General features: G+C 35.0%; 1 protein-coding gene across 2 annotated transcripts in view; it reads left to right on the top strand.

Annotated features, from left to right (window-relative positions):
- The window catches only part of NCKAP1 (NCK associated protein 1), a 96657-nt gene that overhangs the window by 5867 nt on the left and 67922 nt on the right, over nucleotides 1-22868 (top strand). The window contains exons 2-3 of one of the 2 annotated variants that reach the window (XM_065880127.1): nucleotides 8651-8668; nucleotides 9723-9833. In XM_065880127.1, coding sequence (XP_065736199.1) covers nucleotides 8651-8668; nucleotides 9723-9833 — 129 coding nt within the window. The remainder of the gene's footprint in view (nucleotides 1-8650; nucleotides 8669-9722; nucleotides 9834-22868) is intronic. The other variant, XM_065880128.1, reaches the window with a different exon arrangement.

Raw genomic sequence — 22868 nt, 5'->3', positions numbered from 1 at the left:
CTTTTAGTCAGTACCAAAAACTGGGAGTTTCCTTTTCATTCATTCATTTACTCTTCATTTATTGAATGTCTTCCTGGACACTAGGGAAACAGATAAATTAAGATACAGTTTCCAATGCCAAGAAACTCATATTGTAGTGGGTGAGAGAGATGTATAGATAGCTAACTAAAATGCAGTGTTTAAGTGTGGTTGTGGGTGTCTTGAAAAGGGAGTTAAAGATTCCTGTCTGGGAGAGATGGGAACAAGAGTTAGTGACTTTTGTGCTTGGTTTTGAAGTATGAATAGAAACTTTAGCTGGGCAGTGACAAGGAGTAGCCAGCCAGTCATTATTCAAGATTTCAGACATTTTTTCAGTGGAGTATATAAAGATACAAAATATAAAGTTATAAAATCCCCTAGTAATATCTAATGTCCTTCTTGCTGGCATATAGCCTCTAAACTTCTCTGTTATTTTCCCATACTTGTAGCATATTCTGTGGGTTGAGAGGGCTAGATTCTAGGTAAAGCTCTGATCCTTTTTTTTTTTTTAAACTTTGGACAAGTTGTTTAGTCTTTCTGAATTAGGGTTTCTTTATTTAGAAATTGAGAGGACCAGTGGTTCTTAGTCAGGGATACACAATATAATCATTTTAGAAGGTTTTTAAAAATACATATATCTGGGTCATGACCCAAACCTACTGAAAAAGAAAAAGCCCCTGAAGTGGTTTTGATGTTAAGAACCACTAAAATAAGTAAAGTGTAACTTCTTAATACTTCTGATTTCTTTTTCTGATAATCGTTTGCTATAATGATTTAATTTTGTTTTTTGGGGATAACTAAATTTCTGTAATGCTAAGCTGCATGTAGACCCTATACTAGCAAAACCATCTATAGGGTACTTATTTGCTCTCAGCTTCTCTTATGCTTCAAGTTATAGTTTTTGGTTTTCTAAGCCATATTAGTCTTATTGATTCTAATTCTTGCAATCTTAGATAGATATTCCAGTTTTCCCACATTTGTGGAATACTCTTTAATTAGCCTTATAAGGTTGAGAATTAAATGAGTTAATTCACATAAAGTGCTAGTGTAGTGCCTGGCACAAGAGTAAGAAGTAAATAAATGTTAGCTATTAGTTCTACTTCTGGGGCTTGAAACATAGTGGACATTTACTAAGTGTTCATTTTTTTTCTATTAACCCAGCTCAAGACCACCTTTAGGAAGCATTTCTTAATTATTCCTTTTTACTGTCTGATATTATAGTTTGATATCTACTTACTGCTAATACAAAATAACTATTTGTACTTCAGAAGTATGTTTCTCAGCAGTCCTTTAAAGAGCAACTTCTTTAAAGTAGTAAAAATGTGGCCAGATATAACACTTTTAAAAAACTATAACAGAATGCCTTTGTTTATAAACTGAAATGTTTCTGTATATGAGAAGCTGAAAAATGTTTGAGAACAAGGACATAGACATCTTGAGAATTGAATGGTAATTAGTAACTTTTATTTGAGTCATTAAAATGCTTAACAGTGAATTTTGAAATATATAATGCATTGAAATATTTCTTAAGTTTATGGTTTTCCCAGAACCTGTGCTTAGGAAACAGTAATCATAATTTATATACCTTTAAATCTGCTACTGTTGACTCTAATTAAGAGGTAATGTATAAAATTACATTAATTCTAAAGCATTTCTAATAATTTCAGTATACTTTCCTATCAAGCTTCTTAATCCAAACTGTAGAAGTGGGTTACTTCTTTTTCCTTCCGTTTTTTTTTTTTTTCACCTACCCCAGGTCAAGGGGGAAATTGAAAGCAAATTGGTTGGGCAAAATATAGGTGATACGAATGAGGGGAAAAAATGGAAAATTAATCAGTAATAATAGAATTTGAAGCTTGTTTTGGTCTTGATAGAGTTTCCAATACTTACTGGAAAATTTCACACCGTATTTCATTATTTTTAAAATTAGAAAATAAAAGAATTATACACAAGTTCCTTTTATAGTCCATGATCTTATTGGGTCCATTTTTCCTCTAGGCATTAATTTCAATTTGCTGAAGACTCAAGGGAGAATCTTTGTCCCTTTATGCCTTCAATTTTGCAAAGCCTGCTTTAAAACAGGTTTATTATTTCTTGTTTATTGAGTAAAAAGTTAAATTCCTCTTTCTAGCATAAATTGGTCACATTTTGTATTTTTCTCCTCTTTCCTGATATGATTCAGATGAGGCTAATTTCTTTCCTATGCTTTCAAAAATAGCATTCTCACTCTGATCCCTGGGATTTTGTTCATGGTCTTTTCAATTAAGTTATTATATTAAAAGAAATCGTTTTGAAAAAAAAATCGTTTTGTTCTGTAGTATTTTGGCAAAGGAATGTGTTTTATTGCTGAGTTAGACTAGAAATTAAAAAATAAAACTTATTGAAATCATCGGAATTTTCCTTTAATAGTGATTACTCCAATAAAAGTTTTGAGCAGCTGAGGTATTGAAAGAATGGAACTTTTTTTTTTTTTTTTTGCGGTACGCGGGCCTCTCACTTCTGTTGCCTCTCCCGTTGCGGAGTACAGGCTCCGGACGCGCAGGCTCAGCGGCCATGGCTCAGGGGCCTAGCTGCTCCGCGGCACGTGGGATCTTCCCGGACCGGGGCACGAACCCGTGTCCCCTGCATCGGCAGGCGGACTCTCAACCACTGCGCCACCAGGGAAGCCCTGGAACTATTTTTGTATACATTTTTGGGAGCATATATTTTTATTTTTTAAATTTATGTATTTTTGATTAATTTTATTGGAGTATAGTTGATTTACAATATTGTGTTAGTTTCTGCTGTAGAGCAAAGTGAATCAGTTTTACATACACATATATCCACTCTTTTTTAGATTCTTTTCCCATATAGGTTATTACAGAGTATTGAGTAAAGTTCCCTGTGCTATACAGTAGGTTCTTTTTAGTTATTTATTTTTTATATAGTAGTGTGTATATGTCAATCCCAGTCTCCCAATTTATCCCTCCCTCCTTTCCCCCTTGGTAACCATAACTTTGTTTTCTACATCTGTGACTTTCTGTTTTGTAAATAGGTTCATTTGTACCATTTTTTTAGATTCCACATATAAGCGATATATCTTTGATATGATATAGTATGATATCATATGTTTGTCTTTCTTCACTCAGTATGACAGTCTCTGGGTCCATCCATGTCACTGCAGATGGCATTATTTTGTTCTTTTTTATGACTAATATTCCATCGTATATATGTACCACTTCTTTATCCATTCCTCTGTTGATGGACACTTAGGTTGCTTCTATGTTCTGGCTATGGTGAGTAGTGCTGCAGTGAACATTGCGGTGCATGTATCTTTTTGAATTATGGTTTTCTCCGGATATATGTGCAGGAGTGGGATTGCTAGATCATATGGTAGCTCTGTTTTTAGTTTTTTAAGGAACCTCCAGACTGTTCTCCATAGTGTATGTACCAATTGACATTCCCACCAACAGTGTAGGAGGGTTCCCTTTTCTCCACACCCTCTCTAGTATTTATTGTTTGTAGATTTTTTGATGATGGCCATTCTGACCGGTGTGAGGTGATACCTCATTGTAGTTTTGATTTGCATTTCTCTAATAATTAGTGATGTACAGCATCTTTTCCTGTGCTTTTTGGCCATCTGTATGTCTTCTTTGGAGAAATGTCTATTTCGATCTTCTGCCCATTTTTTGATTGGGTTTTGTGTTTTTGATGTTGAGCTGGGAGCATATGTTTTTATTTTTATTTATTTTTTTAAAAAATTATTTATTTATATATCTATTTATATCTTTGGCCATATTGGGTCTTTGTTACTACACGTGGGCTTTCTCTTGTTGTGGCAAGCAGGGATTACTCTTCATTGCTCTGTGCAGGCTTCTCATTGCAGTGACTTCTCATGTTGCGGAGCACGGGCTCTAGGCACGCAGGCTTCAGTAGTTGCAGCACGCGGGCTCAGCAGTTGCAGCACGTGGGCTTCAGTAGTTGCGGTGTGCAGGCTCAGTAGTTGTGGTGCACGGGCTCAGTTGCTCTGCAGCATGTGCGATCTTCCTGGACCAGGGCTCGAACCTGTGTCCCCTGCATTGGCAGGCAGATCCTTAACCACTGTGCCACGAGGGAAGCCCATGGGAGCATATGTTTTTATTTATTTATTTATATTATTATTATTATTTAAATTTATTTTATTTTTTGGCCATGTTGGATCTTCGTTGCTGTGCATGGGCTTTCTCTAGTTGCGGCGAGCAGGGACTGCTCTTCGTTGCGGTGCGTGGGCTTCTCGTTGTGGTGGCTTCCCTTGTTGCGGAGCACGGGCTCTAGGTGCATGGCTTCAGTGGTTGTGGCTTGTGGGCTCATTAGTTGTGGCGCACGGGCTTAGTTGCTCTGCGACATGTGGGATCTTCCTGGACCAGGGCTTGAACCCATGTCCCCTGCATTGGCAGGCGGATTCTTAACCACTGTGCCACCAGGGAAGTTGGAGCATATGTTTTTTTTTTTTTTTTTTTTTTTTGGAGCATATGTTTTTAAATAAGTGTTTTTAGTGTTTTGGAATCTTTGGGTACTCAGAGTAACTGTAAAACCCTGAGCAAGTCACTTCAGATGCTCCTTTCCTCTCTGTTGAGTGATGGTTTAGATAATTTCTAAACCAAGGTGTTTTGCACGCAACAGCTGCCCAGTAAATGTTCCTTTTACTCTCTACTCTTGTGTCTTTATTGTTTTCCTTTTTAATGATTGTTGCTTAATCTCTTATGAATAGAGAGAGGACTATTTCTATCTATATATTTTTTAACATTGTGGTAAGGCAGTTTTTGAAAAAACACGTAACATTAACCATATGAAGTTAAGCTGTGGTACGTAATCTATATTGAGACAATCTGAGGAAAGGCCTTGGGAAGGAATTTTGGTGGTAGATTGGCAGAAAGATTTGTTTTAAAGTCATATTTAAAATTACATAAAGTCTGATCTTGAGGTTTCTAATCAAAGATGTTTATTTTGTGCCCCTAATAGAATATTATGTGGTTCTCTGAAACATCTTTGTTCTTTATTTTGGGTAATAACGTTATATTTGTGTTTTGTGAAAAAACGAATTAGGAAATACTGAATTGACAATACTGACATTGAATTGGTTACGTGGAAAATCTTATTTTGATAATTGGGAACTCACTATAGATATCCAGGTGTTTTGAAAAGTTTTACTTAAAAAAATAGAATTGTTTAAAAGTTATAAGTACTTGTGTGCCAGGCACCTGAAATAAGCACTTTATGTGCATTTTGTCTTTAAAAAATCTGAACAGTCTACCCTATGAAGTAGGTAATAATAGTATCCTCAGTTTATGGGTTAGAGTACTGAGGCTTAGGTTAAGCAACTTGCCTAAGGTCATATGGGTTGTGATCCGCTTAGAGACAAGAGTTGTTAATTATTATGTTTAACAGTATTTCCTTTAACACTTGTGTAATTTTATCTGCCACATTAGTCTTAACTTTGTTGAATTTAAAGATAATTAGAATATTCATGGAAAATAAAGTTCCAATTCTGAAAACTGGAAATTTAAGTATATAAATATTTAAATTTGCTTTAGATCTTCTGGGATTTTAAATTATAGTATTTTATGCATTATGAAATCATGCTGAGTCAAGATAAAGTAAAACATAAGGTTTTAGTGTGGTGCTTTTTAAAAAAATTGTGTAGTTCAGATATAGTTTCCTTTTTGTCTGGTGAAATAGCCCTTTTAGCCAATTATGCAAAACACCTTTTATTGTAGGGCCATTAAGATTCAGGGGTTTAGGCACAGTTTTGCCCTCTACTCACCTTTTCTTTTTTGGGGGGTGGGGGGCAGGGGCGGCGGTTTGCAGGTTAGAAGTACTCAAGAGTTTAATTTAATTGAATTGGTAATTTATTAAACCTTTTGATTCAATCTTTTTGGTAGTGTTTCTGGAATGTATTAGTCTAAAATGAATTGATAACTAAATATAGTAGTCTATATCATTTTCTTAAATCTGCTATTTCAAAGGGCGTTACTTTTAAGAATGAAAGATTAATTTTGTGTAATATTGTTATTGCAGTAAGATAAGGTTTTAGGTGTATCAAGTGTAGGCTGTGTTCTTAAAATATAAGTTGTTATCTTATGATTCCTTTGTCCTCAATGTCATCAAAATGAAATTTTTGAGTTAGAGTGGGAAAGAAGATTAATCTTTATAAAACAAGACATCTGGTTAGTTGGAATTTTGCTGTACTCTTTCAGTATAGTAGGACATTCTTCTTAACTAAATTATTCAGTATGGCTCTTTGCCAAGATGTACTTACCTAGATGACCTTGGGCAAGTTGCTTAACCTAAGCCTCAGTATTCTAACCCATAAACTGAGGATACTGTTATTACCTAGGTACTTTTAGTTGGGTTTTATTTTTTTCTTGCACTTTTTTTGGCCAGAGTATTTGCAAGTGTCTGTATGGGTGTTAAGTAAATAAATCAAGTAGGTTGATTTCAGAAAAAAATAAAATGTGCCTAGTACTTCTGTATAGTGTCTATTAATCTTATATTTTTTTTTTTTTTTTTTTTTGTTTTTTGTTTTGTTTGCGGTATGCGGGCCTCTCACTGTTGTGGCCTCTCCTGTTGCGGAGCACAGGCTCCGGACGCGCAGGCCCAGCGGCCATGGCTCACGGGCCCAGCCACTCCGCGGCATGTGGGATCTTCCTGGAGCGGGGCACGAACCCGTGTCCCCTGCATCGGCAGGCGGACTCTCAACCACTGCGCCACCAGGGAAGCCCAATCTTATATTTTTTATTGAGCTTTTTTGAGTGTTTGTGGTATACCAGATACCTTTAAGAATTCTGCTCATGTACACACATACAGACACTCATGTAATGGGCTTAAAACCTTTTTGGGTACATTGTAATTATTATCACCTAGTTAACAGAGGAAGAACCTGAGGCACAGAAAATCACTTGGGTATATTACAGTTAGGAGCCAGGATTTGAACATGGACAGCCTATATCCATGTTTTTAACTACTAGGCTAATCTTTTTCTATAAGTAAAGCAAATTTAGTATGTTTAGACTTGGAGTAAATAAAGAAATAAGTGATTGGGGGAAGGAGTTGTAGTCATTATTACTAGTTCTGTATACTCTGATAAAGACTATTCTGTGGTTACTATTCATATGAGACTTTTACTTAGGTAATTATAATTATAGCTATTATTAACAACAGTTAACATTTTTAGAGCACTATGTGCCAGTCCTTTTGCTAAATACTGTACATAGCTTATCTATCTGTCTTTTAATCCTCATAATTAACTCTATGAGGTAAGTACTGATTTCCCCATTTACACGTGAAGAAACTGAGATTAGGAGATGTTATGTAATATAGTCAAGGTTCGATGGATAGTAAGTGATGAAAATTGAAATTCAGCCAGTCTTATTCCAGAGTCTGTATTCTTAATCTTTATGGCATACTGCCTCCCAGTGTAGTTTGTTTAGTTATGGCTCACTGAGTAGTGTGGAAAAAGATAAATTAATTCCAAGGAAAGACTATATAACCATTTATTTTTCCATGAAATTCCATTCTTTATGTTTTCAGTTTAATAAGGAAGAGCCATTCATATATAGATATATGTTTAATTACTTGATTAAATTCTTACATAATTTGTGATCATTGGAAATGGGTATGATAGTCTATCATATTTTCATTTGTTGATTGCACTAATATTGTTAGGATGGATAACTGAATTTCTAAGTAATTAGAGTATGAAAGATAATACATATCATTTAAAAAGAATTTGGAATCACTTTGGGATTCTTCACTGCCTCAGGCATGTTTATGAAACTTGCTTTTCATTTTATCATTGATATAAGGAAATGCTAATATGTAACTATTTCTATTGGGACAAATTCTTAGTTATGTGGTTCTTAGTTATTCTTTATAGTATAATATTTTGGGGGAAGTAGATTAATTGGAAGATTAATTTATGAGAAATAATATTTTAAGCAAATGATAGTCTACTCTAAGGAAAAGTCAGATATATTTTAATATTTATGATGTTGAAATGGAATTTACAAAATAGCCTCTTATTGGTGTGGTTAAGGATTACAAAGTTCTAAATTTCTTATCTAATTATGTTTGAGAATTAAGGTAATTCTTATTGCATTCCTATTTCCATTTGGAAAATATAGGAATGTTTGCATTGATTTTTATACTTTGATTTGGAAAGGAGTTAGTTGATATTTGAAAAATAGTTTTAATTTGAGCTGAAGTGCAAAAGTCATCCAATAACGATTTATTTTTATTCTTGGCTACCATTTCTTTTTAAGGTATGTAAAATTTCACTGATGGTTTTGTTCCTGTTTTTATAGTTGCATGTAGTCTTTATTTTTCCTTCTAGTATTATTTTAAGTTGATTTAGAAAGAGCACCAAGAAAGTGACATGGTTGTACACCTACACAGTAGTATTTAAATATATATAAATAATATAAACTCTATAAATCTATTGTATACTAAAACTTGCTACTTAAAATACCTTTAAAATTATAGCACCATATAGTTCTCATCTTGTTTTGTTATTCGTAGTCTGCAGTGCATAAGTTCTCTACTGAAACGTGTGTCATAGTTTGACAATCATTGTTTACAAGTAATTTTCTCTCTTTTTATTACAATGCTTCCCCAGCAAGGACAAGTTTGGAAGGTTTGCAAAGCTTTTCACCTTCCCTCTGCCCGCTTGCCCGCTTTCAGATCAGTTTCATGTTTCATAACTTCTCTTTCTGCAATCCACAACATAGCCATAGTGAATGATGAAAAAACATTAAATTGCAAAACTGTATTTCTTCACACATAATAGTTAACTTTTCAAAGGACACATCCTCTTTAAAATGCAATAAAAAGAAGTTAAGTAAGAATGTTATAATTTTAGTAATTCCCTAAGAAATAGCATCTCACTAGAAAGCAGTTAATTAAATGTCACAGAATGAAACTGAACAGTATTGAAGATTATTCTGTATTGCTCATAGTTCAGATAAAAAGTTCTTTCTAATAATAATACCTTACATTTGTACAATGATTTACAGTTTACTAGAGAGAATGCTGTACTGCTGATGTGGGCAAAATGTAAACATTTCCATTTGTTCTGTGTTTAAGAGATATAGAATAGGTGTAGATTTCATTGTTTGAAGTGCTGCTGGTATGATGGAAACCAATGTTGTAACTCAGATGTTCGGAGGAACAGGCAACACAGCTTTAGTGCTGTGAAGACAATTTTAGCAGCTTCCAGTTCTTTTGAACTAGGGCTCTTGTATTAAAATGTTTAAAGTGAATGAGGAAAACATTTTGGAAGAGACATTTAAACATAAGCTTTTATTATATAACACGTAGAAAGAAACATTTCCAGTACTCTACTGAATATTTAATTTTGTAATATTTTAATAGCCTCAAATGAATACAATCCTACCTCAAACCAAGAATTTCTTTTTCTTTTTCTTTTTTTTTAGGTTTGAGCTTTTTCCTTCACTGCTGTTCTGCGCTAACTGCTTTGAAACTTTCCATGCATTTTTTTCAGTAGAAGAACATCTCTGTATTGTCTCCCATTGCATATTTCAGCTGTGACAATCCCTGCACTTTGCCTATTCATTTTGTCACCTGCTCACCAAAAACAAATATCTCCTTAATTTCTGATTACAGATTTGCTATTATTCCTTGGTTTTAGAAGAAGGATGCATTTCACTTTTATTACTGTTGTTTTATAGGCTTGTGGAGACCCCAAGGCAAAACCATCCTACCTTATTGACAAAAACCTGGAATCTGCTGTGAAATTCATAGTCAGAAAATTCCCTGCTGTAGAAACCCGCAACAACAATGTAAGTCATTTAAATTTTTATATTACTTGATTTTAGCCATCTGTAGTGGAAGTAGTGGTCAGTATAATGCTTGAAGTAGCTGTTATTTATCTACTTTATATTTAGACATACAAATTGCATACATTGATTAAGGGCTTTTAGAGATAATATTCTTATCTCTAAACTGGAAAAAAAAATGACTGAGCTACATTGCCATTTTATTATAGAAAACATATGATCTTAATTTCTTATATACACTTATTACCTTTCAAATTGCAACAAAGAGTAAGGTAATAGATACATGTGTATTTCAAATATTTGCATGACTAGTTGGGGAGTGTTTTCTTATAGTCATAGACTTAACTTTGTCTTGAAGTTAGAAAATGTCTTCATAGGGCTTGTATTGTTTTTAGTAATTAGCTGTGTTTAGCTTTAAAATGTATTTGTTTCTCTAGTTTTTTTTATAATTGAGAAAAACATTTTTGAAAAATAATATAACAAGCTGATGGTGTTAGGATCTTTATTATCCCATATTACTTTTCTCTGATGGGAAAATTTTTCATAGTACTCTATTGAAATATTTAGTCTTCCCAATATGTTCACATATCTTTTGGTAATTACTTATAATAACTGCTATGAATAACTAATTTTAGGAAATTGGAGTTATTTTTCACCTTGCTGTGGCCTTTTCATTTAAATTTTGTTGACTTGGAGTCTTTCTGCATGTCTTCTCTTTTTCCTTTATTTTTTTCTTTGATAGTCTTATGTTATAATTCTTGCTATCTCTTTTTCTTAATGTACAAACTTAGTCTAGAAATTTCCTCTTACATGTGATTTCCCTACTTTTAAGAAGCTCTGCTTAAGAAATATTTTGTCATCTTTTGGTTTCCTCAAATCATGTATGTTCATTGAAGATTTGTATTAGCCTGTTGATTCATCTTTCACTTAAAAATATTTTAATGTAGAGGAAAAATACTAGTCACAATTAACAAAATACATCTGATAAAGTGCTTTTAAAGAATTAATTTTTTAAAGTTTTTATGTTTTTTGTGAGTATGGGTTAATAGAAATCTTTCTTTGTTTCACAGAAGATTGTGTTTTATCATTGGTATATTAAGGTATCACAATTAGTTCCTGATTACAAGTGAGTGATTCAAAGCACACATCCTTAAGAACACTGTTATTTGTGTGGAGAACTCTTTTTTAGTTATTGACATTAATTAGCTAACTTATCTGAGAGATTATGTACTCTAAATTAAAGAGATTTTATAATAAAATCTGTCTTACGTTTAATTTCATATACACTTCTCTTTTTCGTGGCTCAAAATCTCTGTGATATGAGCTCTTCAGAGAATCTTTTCAGTTTAATTTATATACATATATATGTAAATTTCTGTGAGAATGAGCATTTTCTTAGAAAATTAGCAAGATCTGATTAAATATATATTCACTGTTTCATAACAGTAAAATTTTTTGTTAAAGAATAAATAGAGAATCTTTGTTCTTGATTTGCTGGGCAAGCTGTTTACAATAATGCTGTTGGGGGGTTTTTTTGGCTTGTTTGTTTTTTAATACTTTTACTTACCTTTTTAACTTTTGCAGTACAAAATTGATTTTTTAAATAACAGCTTTATTGCAGTATGATTTACATAGCATGCAGTTCACCTATTTAAAGTATACAATTCAGTGGGTTTTAGTATCTCCACACAGTTGTGCATCCAATGCCACAATCAATTTTAGAACATTTTCATCATCCCCCTAAGAAAGTCCAGACCCAGTAGCAGTCACTCCTGCCAACATCCACCCTCCCCTGCCCCCAACCCTAGGCAAACATGAATCTGCTTTCTGTATGCCTGCCTATCCTGGAGATTTTATATAGAGTCAAATAACATGTCTTTTTTGACTGGCTTCTTTCACTTAGTGTAATGTTTTCAGTCTATTCAAGTTGTAGCATGTATCAGTACTTCATTTCTTTTTATTGCCAAAAAATATTCCATTGTGTGGGTGTATCACATTTTATTTATCCGTTCATCAGTTGATGGATGCTTGAGTTGTTTCTGCTTGACTATTATGAATAATGCTGCTATGAATATTTGTGTAAAAGTTATGTGGACATATGTTTTTTATTTCTCTTGGATGTATACCTAGGAGTGGAATTGCTGGGTCATGTGATAATTCTATGTTTAACCTATAAAATCAATTATACAACGTTGTTGAATGTTATGACTACTTGTAGAATGTACTCTGGTTGTTTTGTTTGCAAAGTCTGAGTTCTGTCATATGGTCTTTACAACTATTCTATGTAATGCTATTCTTTTTTTTTTTTTAACCTGCTGAAGCACTGTGTAGTTTTTGAGTATTTGTGAAGTTTTGTGATCTTATTTTGATTTGGGCCTGCTAAAATCCTTTGAGAAGTTCCTAGCCAGTTTAGGTTAGGAAATGAGAAGTGAGGAGTTTAGTTTTATTGTTATATTTAATTCTAGAGAAATAGTTAATAGAAGCTTAAGGACAGGGAATGACAGTAGCATCTCGTATTGATAGGAGCTTGCAGATTTCTGGCTACTAAAGCACACTGAAGAAATAGTATTGATATCACGTTGGTTTTTTTCTTTCTTATTCCTTACTCTTTTCTTATTCTTTGGGCCATTGTATAAATATGTGCTTCAGAACATGCTTACTTTATCTCAGGGATCAAGAAGATTAGTGGTTAGCACTTTTTTGTTTTGATTTATGTTATACAAGCACCACTTGTCCCCAATTTCAGAAAAGGCAGTCACGAAAATTAAGATTTTTTCAGTGAAAAATTCAGCAAAATTTTTGCTTTCAAGTTTCTAAAATAGATCCTTACAAAAAAGCCAGTCTTGGGCTTCCCTGGTGGTGCAGTGGTTGAGAGTCCGCCTGCCGATGGAGGGGACACGGATTCGTGCCCCAGTCTGGGAAGATCCTACATGTCGCAGAGCGGCTGGGCCCATGAGCCATGGCCGCTGAGCCTGCGCGTCCGGAGCCTGTGCTCCGCAGCGGGAGAGGCCACAACAGTGAGAGGCCCGCATGCCACAAAAAAAAAAAAAAAAGCCAGTCTTATTTTGTAGCCAAAAAATTGTTGATTTTTGATTGTTTCTTTAGTAACTGCTCCTGCTTCCAGCTCCTATACTTTGAAATCCAGTAGAAGCTGGGAGCACATAGATATCTAGTATACAATGAAGGAAGGCAGTGCCGACTAATAGCAGAATTGGTTCCTAACACGGCTTCAATAAGTGATGATGTTGCACTCTGTCAAGTCACTTTTACTGTCTTGCTTAGGCCCTTTTGTGACCAGTTTTAAACTTACAAACTTTCCCCCCCAATTCTGGACTTAGGGAGAGTCTGTACCAAGGAATGTGATTCTGCTTTTTTCCTGGGTCATGGTATTGAACTAAATGCCCTATACGCTTCAAAGCAGGTTGATTAAGTAAAATTCATATGAATAAAAGCCATCCAGTTTTATAATTATGACACTTAATTGAGTGTCTGATATGTGCCAGGCTATATATTTTAATAGACTTTATAGACTTTCTTATTTAGTTTAGATTAAGGAAAGCATTTCTGAGTTGAGAGATTATCTAATTTGCCTATAACATGATATCTTCCATTATTTTGAAAGTGTAACTGTCAAATGGATTTATGATTTGTTTCTCATAGGTTTCTTATGAGCATATAGAGGGAAATCTGTTATTTCCCTGGATGGAGAAAATAGTAGAAACTCCTTATTTTATCAACAGGTAAAAATTGTTTTGCCCAAGAAATCCTAAAAGCTAATATTCAGGTGTATGTTAAAACTTTTCTTAAGAAATTTTTTTTTCTAAAAGTTAAAAAACTTAATCTCCCTTCCCCTTTCTTCCTACGCAGTAAAAGTATCTGGCACAAAAGTGTCATTATGGGATTTTCCTCTTTATTGTCCATTTTAATACAAAATTTTGGACTTGATTCCCAAATTAAGGGGGAAATGATATAAATTACTGTCCTGTATATGTTAAATTAGATCTTAATGCCCTAAGAATGAAGACATTGTGAGTAGAGTGGCACAATAATAATATAGGGATTCTGGACTTAGATACAGGCCATTATTGAAATAATTTGAAATTAAGCTTTCAGACTTAGAGGAATATTTTGTGTTATAGATATTGTTTATTTCCTCTTTCAAGGAGCACAGTATTACAAATACTATGTAATTATATTCTTTATTTAAGTAGCTTACAAATGGCACTCAAGGCAAGACAAAATAAAGCAACTCTAAAGGTGTCGTCATTGCAGTAAGGTTTGTTCAGAGATACAGCATTAGAGTCTGTTTTTAGACACCATTTTATCCCTAGTGCTTGGCAGATAAGAGGCACTAAATAATGATGAGTGAATGAACCTAACTGATATGATTTAATTTAGCTAATTTTCATTTATTCAAACATTGTCTTAGAACTATGTCAGGATTCAAACTTACCAACACTTTTTAAAAAAACTTCATTATGTTATTAGCTATAAAAATAACTGTACTTTTAATTTTTAGTGGAGTCCCAGCTTCCTGAAAATATAAATGTGTTCTGGGGGTGGGATGGTGGTATTGGGGATGGGGTTGGGGAGGCTCTTGACACATGCACTGTGGTTTAGTCAGGAGTCAGAAAGAAAGGATAAGAAAACTTACTCGTTCCTAGTCTCTAAATGGGCATTACTTGTCTTATCATGGCTTCCATTATGATGGTAGTATACTGGTTAAGAGGATGGACAACAAACCAGAATTTGAATTTTGGTCTTTCCACTTAGCTGAATAATATTGGACAGATCATTCAACATCTTAAGGTCTCTTTGTGCTTATCTCTAAAGTGGTGATAGGGACTTTCCTGGTGGACAGTGGTTAAGAATCCGTCTGCCAATGCAGGGGACATGGGTTCGAGTGCTGGTACAAGAAGATCCCATATGCTGCAGAGCAACTAAGCCCATGAGCCAGAATGACTGACCTTGCGCTCTAGAGCCTGTGAGCCACAACTACTGAGCCCGCATGCCACAACTACTGAAGCCCGTGTGCCTAGAGCCTGTGCTCTGCAACAAGAGAAGCCACCGCAATGAGAAGCCTGCGCACTGCAACGAAGAGTAGCCCCTGCTTGCCGCAACTAAAGAAAGCCCGCGTGCAGCAACGAAGACCCAGCACTGCCAGAAATTAAATAAATAAATTGATTAATTGATTTAATTTAATTAAAAATAGATTAAAAATAAATAAATGGTGATAATTCCAGTCTTAAGCAGTTTAATATCTCCTAAAGCACTTAGCAGATTTGTGTAACAAATTGCTTTTGAAAAATGGAAGCTGTTATTTATATTACTTCTCTGACTTTTTGGTCTACTTTACTGGCTTTTCTTCTAGCAGCTCTTTCAATGTGGGTATTTCTAAATGACCTTTTTTTTCACACCCTGCAGTATATATGTATGAAAACATTTTACTTCCATGGCTTCAACTAAGTAATATACTATCAACTAAGTAATATACTAGATAGTATACTATCTAGTAATATACTATCTGTAGTTACCCTTTGGACAGCTCCACAAGCTAAATATCAAACATTGTATCCAGTGTTGAATACATGATTATCCTCCATTTTGTTTCTCTTCTGTGTTCTCTGTTTTGAGCCATCACCATTCACTTGGTTACCTAAACTGGAACCTTTGGAAACCTGTTTAACTTTTTTTTATATAAATTTATTTTATTTTATTTATGTATTTTTGGCTGCATTGGGTCTTCATTGCTGCGCGTGGGCTTTCTCTAGTTGCGGCAAGTGGGGGTTACTCTTCATTGCAGTGCGTGGGCTTCTCATTGCAGTGGCTTCTCTTGTTGCAGAGCATGGGCTCTAGGCACGCGGCCTCAGTAGTTGTGGCGTGTGGGCTTAGTTGCTCCTCAGCATGTGGGATCTTCCCGGACCAGGGCTTGAACCTGTGTCTCCTGCATTGGCAGGTGGATTCTTAACCACTGCACCACCAGTGAAGCCCTATAACAGAGTTTTGTTTTGTTTTGTTTTGCGGTACGCGGGTCTCTCACTGTTGTGGCCTCTCCCGTTGCGGAGCACAGGCTCCGGACGCGCAGGCTCAGCGGCCATGGCTCACGGGCCCAACCGCTCTGCGGCATGTGGGATCTTCCCGGATCGGGGCATGAACCCGTGTCCCCTGCATTGGCAGGTGGACTCTCAACCACTGCGCCACCAGGGAAGCCCTGTAACAGAGTTTTCATGATGTACTTTTGTGAAGAAGTATGTGTGTGTATCCTAATGACAACTTAAAGAAATATTGGTTTTGACCAATTAAACTTTACCAAATTTCAAAGAATTTTAATACAGTGAGGACTAACTTGTGTCAATATTCTTTTAAAAATGTATCTTCAACATTTAGTTAATATCTCTTCTACATGTAATAGTCTTTAATTCTGCCTTGAATAAAGAAAGTAAATATAAGAATGAACCCCTCATTAGAAGAAACAACTAAGCCTTGCTTTAATATATTTGAAAAGTATTTGAAATAGATCAAGTGATGGCAGGGAATTGCATCAGCCCTAATGACCTACCTAAACGTTTAAATCTTTTTATTTTTATTTTTAATTTTTACCATGCTAACATGAATACATGATAACGAATTGAATAGTCTAGAAGAATTAAGGATGAAAAGCGAGTGTATGTAATCCTACCCCACTCTCTCCCACCCTGGTCATATTTCTCAGGGGGAACTTCTGCTTTTAGTGTATCTGGAGGTTACCTCCAGAACTATAAGGAATATGCTGATTCTTTTATATATTCATTTGCCAACTTTAGACAGGATCTATTAATTCTTTGCTACAATATATGAAGATTTAGCTCGTTAGGTTTCCTCCCCTCATTTACCCTCTCCCCTCTTCCTGATGTTTGATAGTTTTTTTGTTAACATTTTTGGATCATTGGTTACTTCCTTTTTAAACTTTAAATAATATATAGTTCTTTATATTTGTACCCTTACCCTTGGTCATTTATACTTTCATGTTGTCAAAATTGTTAATGCTTTCCTTTGGTTCTGTAATCATAAAGTGTTCTGAGATTGAATTATATGCTGATTCTAAAAATTAAAATTAATAAAGACCTGAGTGTTCGGTTTGCATTGCTGCACTCCATTATCACACTTTGTACTTATTCTTATAAGTCCAAATATATAATATGTTTACATTATATGTATTTTTATATACATAATATCATATATTTATTATCAAAGTGAAATGGATTCTCTCTTCCAGAATATTTCAGTTAAATTTGTTACATAGATATATTGACTTTCTTGAATTAGTTAAGTGCCTTCATAGAATTTTAAAATTTATCCAGTCTAATAATGATACCACCTTTCTGTAAGCTTTTTTTTTTCTGGAGCCCACTTTCCTATAATCCTCTGTCTTCTAACTTCCCTCTGGATAATTTGCATAAGCCTGCTGCATAGCTCTCATCCTGGGACATATTTCTCTTTATTGTCCTGAGTGTAATGGTTTTCACCTGAACTTTCACACTGAGTTTCATAGAGTTTGGAAATCCCCTGAAATTGTGTACAGAGTTCTTGTGTGAATGTATTTTTCAGCTTTTGTCATGTTCCCAAGGGTGGTTCTTATGATCCCAAAACACATCTGTTTTAAAATCACCTTATGTTGTGAATCTTGCCCACTCTATATTCTAATCATACTAAACTGCAGTAATACCTTCTTTAGCTCAAGGATGCTGTCAGTTTTTCTGCAAATGAAATGGCCAATGAGCATTATACTGAGGTTTCATAGCATAGTCCCCAAGGAGATGCATTCCTGCCATTTGCAATCATTTATCCATCTTCTTCAAATTTCCTGAAGTTATATCTTGCCAGTTTTTCAGCTATCTTCCAAACGTTGTTAGCCAATCCCTTTGGCTGCAATGGTGATAATGATTTCCTTCATAATAGCAAAGGATGTTACCAGTACCTAATCACCTGTTGATCTTTAGCTTTTGTTTTCTTGGTCATTTGTTTGAAGGGGCCTTTAGCCACTTTTAACCTGCTATCCTTTGAGTACCTTTGACATGGTATCTTATTGTTTTTCATGGCCAGTCTGGTTTTACCTGTTGTCAAATCAAAAGTTATTTGCCAAGATCCAAAATTGAAGCCAGCAAAAGAAACTATAAGGAAATGAATAACAAATGTTGTAAAATACTTATTTTCTTTTGTTCTTCCTAGCACTCACTCATCTTGGCTAAAAATGTTTTAAATACGTACAGTAATGGTCTTTGGCCAAGAACATATAGGATAGTATACTGTGTTAGTCCTCATTGTCTGGTGTAGGATAGAATGTAGAAAATGGGGAAATAGATTTAATTGCTTTATTTTTTAAAGAAATATTTTATTTTGGGAGAGTGTACACTTCCATGGCACAAATGGCCATTCTTTCTCTTGCCTCTGGGTCTTTTGTTTATGCTGTTTTTACTATCTAGAACAATCTTTCTCTCCCATATTCTTTCACTAGGATAATTTCTACTTGTCTTTCAGGTCTATCCTTAGATGTCACCATTCCAGAGAAGCTTTTACTAACTCTTTCAAATTAGGTTAAGTGCTGCTTGTGTATGTTCTCATAGTCCTCTCTATTATTCATTTATTTATTTAAAACATTTACTGGGTGCCTTCTATTAGCTAAGTCCTGTTCTGGGAGAGGGAATCCAGCAGTAAATAAACAAGTCACTGGGCTTTGTAGAGCTTACATTCTGCTGGGCAGAGATAGACCAAAAAATAAAACCCAAACAAACAAACGAAAAAACACATAGTGCCACATAGAGTTGAGTTCTAAAAAGAACAAAGTGATAGTGGGAAGATGCCAATTTACTTGACCTGGGGAAAGCCTTACTGAGGAGGAGGCAATATAGCAAAAGATTTAAAGATAGGAGGGAGTGAGGTGAGCTGGGGGAGGAGCCTTCTGTGCTGAGGGAGCAGCAGTGGCAAAGGCTCAGGCGGGAGTGTGCCTGTCTTGTTCATGGAACAGGAAGTAGGCCATTATGAATAGACCAGAGTGATTGGGGAAAGGGGCTGGGAGATAGTGGTAGGAGATGAGGACAGTGATTGAAGGGGTCGGCAGATGAGATACGGCTTTCTAGGACATAGTAAGGACTTTGGCTAATTACTCTTGAGTTGAGATGTTATTGGATAAGAGTGGTAGAGGAATGAAATGATATACCTATGATCACTGTGGTTGCTGGGTTGAGAAATAGTCTGCAGGGGAACAGAAGTAAAAACAAACTGGTTAGGAAATTTGCAGTCATTGAGAGGAGAGCTGATAGTCGCTTGGTCTAGGGTGGTACAGGTGAGAAATTGTTCAGATTTTGGATGTTTTGAAGACAGAGCCTATGGTATTTGCCAATGTATTGGGTATGGGGTATATAAGACAGTGAGAAATGTAAGACCCCAAGGTTTTTGGATTGAGGAAATATCAAGATTTACTGGAGTGAAGAAGCAAGAGGAACTGGTTTGGGGTGGGAGTATAGAAGGGATAGTACTCAGTAGCTTGATATTAGATATGTTAAGTTTGAGAGACCTACTAGAAGTCTGAGTGGAGATGTTGAGTAGCCAATTGTATATATAAGCCTAGGGCTCAGGCTAGCATTAAGCTGAGAATCAAGTTGAAGAGGAATTATTGAGAGAGAGGAGAAGGAGTGGAATAATCACTGAGGAGAGTGTGAGAGTGAATTGATGGTGAAAATGGCATAATGTTGCTACTCAGTTATATTTAATGATTGTGAATTCAGGTTGAGATGGAGTCAGCATAGACATAGGCTTTCTCCTGCTGTGGGTTTTATCAGGTAATTATGATAGAGGGACAAGGGAGTAATATAATGAAGGACCATTATATTACAAGGGAGTAATATAATGATGGGCCAAAAGAGGAAACCGAACATGAGAGGTTGTATTTCAATAAAAAGGTAGTAGGGTGAATGAATAGGAGCTCCCTCTGAGCTCAAAGAATTGATGAAGGTAGGGTATTAAGAGGGTATTAGAGATATCAAGTGGGAAGTATTCTTCCACTGATGCCACGTCACCTTATCTCCAAATCTCCCAAGAACAACAGATGTCCAAAAAGGCCAGAAAAAAGTCAAGACGGCCTAAGCATAAACTTTATTCCTCTTTACAGGCCTACTGATTGAGGCAATTTAATATGAGCCACCACTCTCTGTTAGTATGTAATCAATTAACAAAAATAATCCCTGAGTGCTCTCTGAGTTTTAGGCCCTCCTTTAATTTTCCCCATCTTGTTTCTTATCTTCACCACCCTTAGAAGCTCTGAACTTTCTTGTTATGGTCTTTCTCGTACTATTTTGTGTGTGGGGTTTTGTTGTTGTTGTTGTTTTTATAAACCTCTTTCATGTTATTACAAATTAGTGAGGGTCTTTGTCTTGAAGGGAAGGTGGGAATTAATCATTGTAGTTTTTCACCATCTTTGAACCTTACACTTAGAAGTTAGTGTGGTGTAACCAGATTCTAAAACTGGATAGTTAATCTAAAAAAAGTGAGAATTACCTGTATATCTAGATATACAGTCCTCACTAGATTGTATGCTCATTTAGGGGCAGGGTCATCATTTTATTCATAGTTTTATCCCCAGCTCTTCCAACAGTGTCTGACAATATAATATCATGTTGGGGTATTTGTTGACTAAATGAATAATATAATTGTTAACTAAATAATTGTTAACTAAATGAATAATAATATTATTACAGTAACTTGTCTCTTTTTAGAGGTTACTTTTCATATCACAAGCCTCTCTGAATCACATCTGGGAACTGGGAAGCAATACCACTTGTAGGAATCTGCTCAAGAAAAATGAAAGTACATTACATGTCCACATATAGATACGTTTATAGCAGCATTCATTGTTCATAAGAGCTTAAAACTGGAAATAATTCAAATGCCCATCAACTGATGAATAAAGTAAATTGGTAGTATATGCAGTTAATGGAGTACTATTTAGCAATTAAAAGAAACAAGCTACCAATACATGTTATAGCATGGATGAACTCCAGAAACATTAGGCTAAATGAAAGAAGCTAGATGTAGAAAGCTTATATATTATTTGATTTCATTTTATAGAGGGTGTCTGGAAGAAGCAAATTTATCGAGGCAGAAAGCAGATCAGTAATTATTAGGGATGCGGGTAAGAATGGGATTAACTGTAAATAGGCACAAGGGAACTTTTTGGGATAATGGAAATGTTCTAAAACTGGGTAGGGCTGGTGGTTGCACAACTCTGTAGATTTACTAAAATTATTTAATTGTTCACTTCTGATGGATGAATTTTATGGTATATAAATTATACCTCAGTAAACCTGTAAAAAACAAATGATTTTGAGCAACCAGAAATGGTAGTTTATAAAAAATGAAGTTTATTCAGAAATAAGCTTTTTGGTTCTCACTGTGCCCAAGCTTGTTGAGTTTGCTTAGGTAAAATTGTTAACACGTATATTTTCTAATGCATTGTACCTTAAAGGGTATTCTCATCAGGAGCAAATGGTAATTGATAGGAAGAGAAATAAAAACTTTAAAAAGTAAAAAGTATAGCCAGCAAGGACTGTTTAATGTTGGCATGTTACCTTGCACATGTCAGTAGCGCCTGAGGCCATCTTGACATAATTAGCTCAGTATAATTGATTACAGTTATGATATCTAATCAGTAAGAAAAGCCTGACTTATTTCTCTGTACCCAGGTTGTGAAAGCAAGCTAACCACATATCTGAAAGACTTTTAAAAAATATTATTAAAATTGAGTGTAAAGGGGCTAGCTTCATTTACATTTTCCTTCATAATGGGAAATGGTACCATTATATGAGGTAAATTGTATTTTCGTTAGTACAGTGTGATATCTTTCATACAAAGATGTTAGATCTGACTGACCACACTATACTGGGGCATATATTTAGTGCTTTTCTAGTACTAATGATAAAATTAGTTTCATCAGTTTGCGTTAATTTAACCATCTTGTGACCAGAAATCTTAAACTTCCAAGATTTTTCCTGGTGCAAGTTAATGTGCTCAGGTGGTGAAATAGAGATTATTTTAATTTCTTTTATTGATCTTTGTTTCAGTTACCAAGTGCTGCCTAACAGACCACCCCAAATCTTAATGGACTTAAAACAACAACAACTCATTTCATATTCTGGGGTTGATTGGGCAGTTCCTCTGCTGGTCTCACCAGCCTTAGGTTACAGCTGCGTTCATCTGGTGGGTGGTTGGGGCATGGGGCCTGTTGGGATAGAGGATGTGGAACCTTCCTTTCTGTGGGATATGTTAGCTTTCTCACACATGACACTTTAGGACAGTGTTCCAAAAAAGAACAAAATGTGAAGTTACAAGGCCTTGTAAGTTAAGAGTATCATTTCCGCTGCTTTCTCTTGGTCAAAGCAAGTCACAAGGCCAGCTGGGATTGTAAGGGTAGAAAAATAAACTACATCTCTTGATGAGAGGAACAGTAAAGTCCTATTGCAAAGAGGCACGCATAAAACCTTTAAATTTTTTTGCCTTTCTGTTCTTTAAAAAACAAAACTCTTTGCTTTTCAGAATTAATTTAAACAGATGACAGCAATATAAACTTGAAAAAGATCACTTTAGTATATAAAATGAAGAGGTTGAATTAGAGTTCTTAGAAGCTTCAATCTGTGAGATTGATGAAGCTACAATTAAATAGAAGTATTTTCTGACAAGAAAATAGCCTTAGCTTTGCTTATCCCTATACTACTTTTGTCATGGTTTGGCAACTTGAATTTTAAAGTGTATTGAAGAGGTGTTTTGAACTTTGAAATCTGATTGACCTGGATTAACATCTTAACCCTTTTCTAGTCTGTTTCTATATCTGGAAAATGAGGATAAAAATATACCATGACTGGGAAGATGAAAAAAATTCTGGAGATAGGTGGGGTGATGGTCGCACAGCAATGCAGATATATTTGTACGTGTGAACTGCACACTTATAAAATATGGCTATCTTGGTAGACTTTGTTATGTTTTACCACAATTTAAAAAATGAACCTT

The sequence above is a fragment of the Phocoena phocoena genome, chromosome 7 (assembly GCF_963924675.1).
Source record: "Phocoena phocoena chromosome 7, mPhoPho1.1, whole genome shotgun sequence".
Lineage (NCBI taxonomy): Eukaryota > Metazoa > Chordata > Mammalia > Artiodactyla > Phocoenidae > Phocoena > Phocoena phocoena.
The sequence above is the reverse complement of the archived record's forward strand: the minus strand, read 5'-3'. Positions and strand labels throughout refer to the sequence as shown.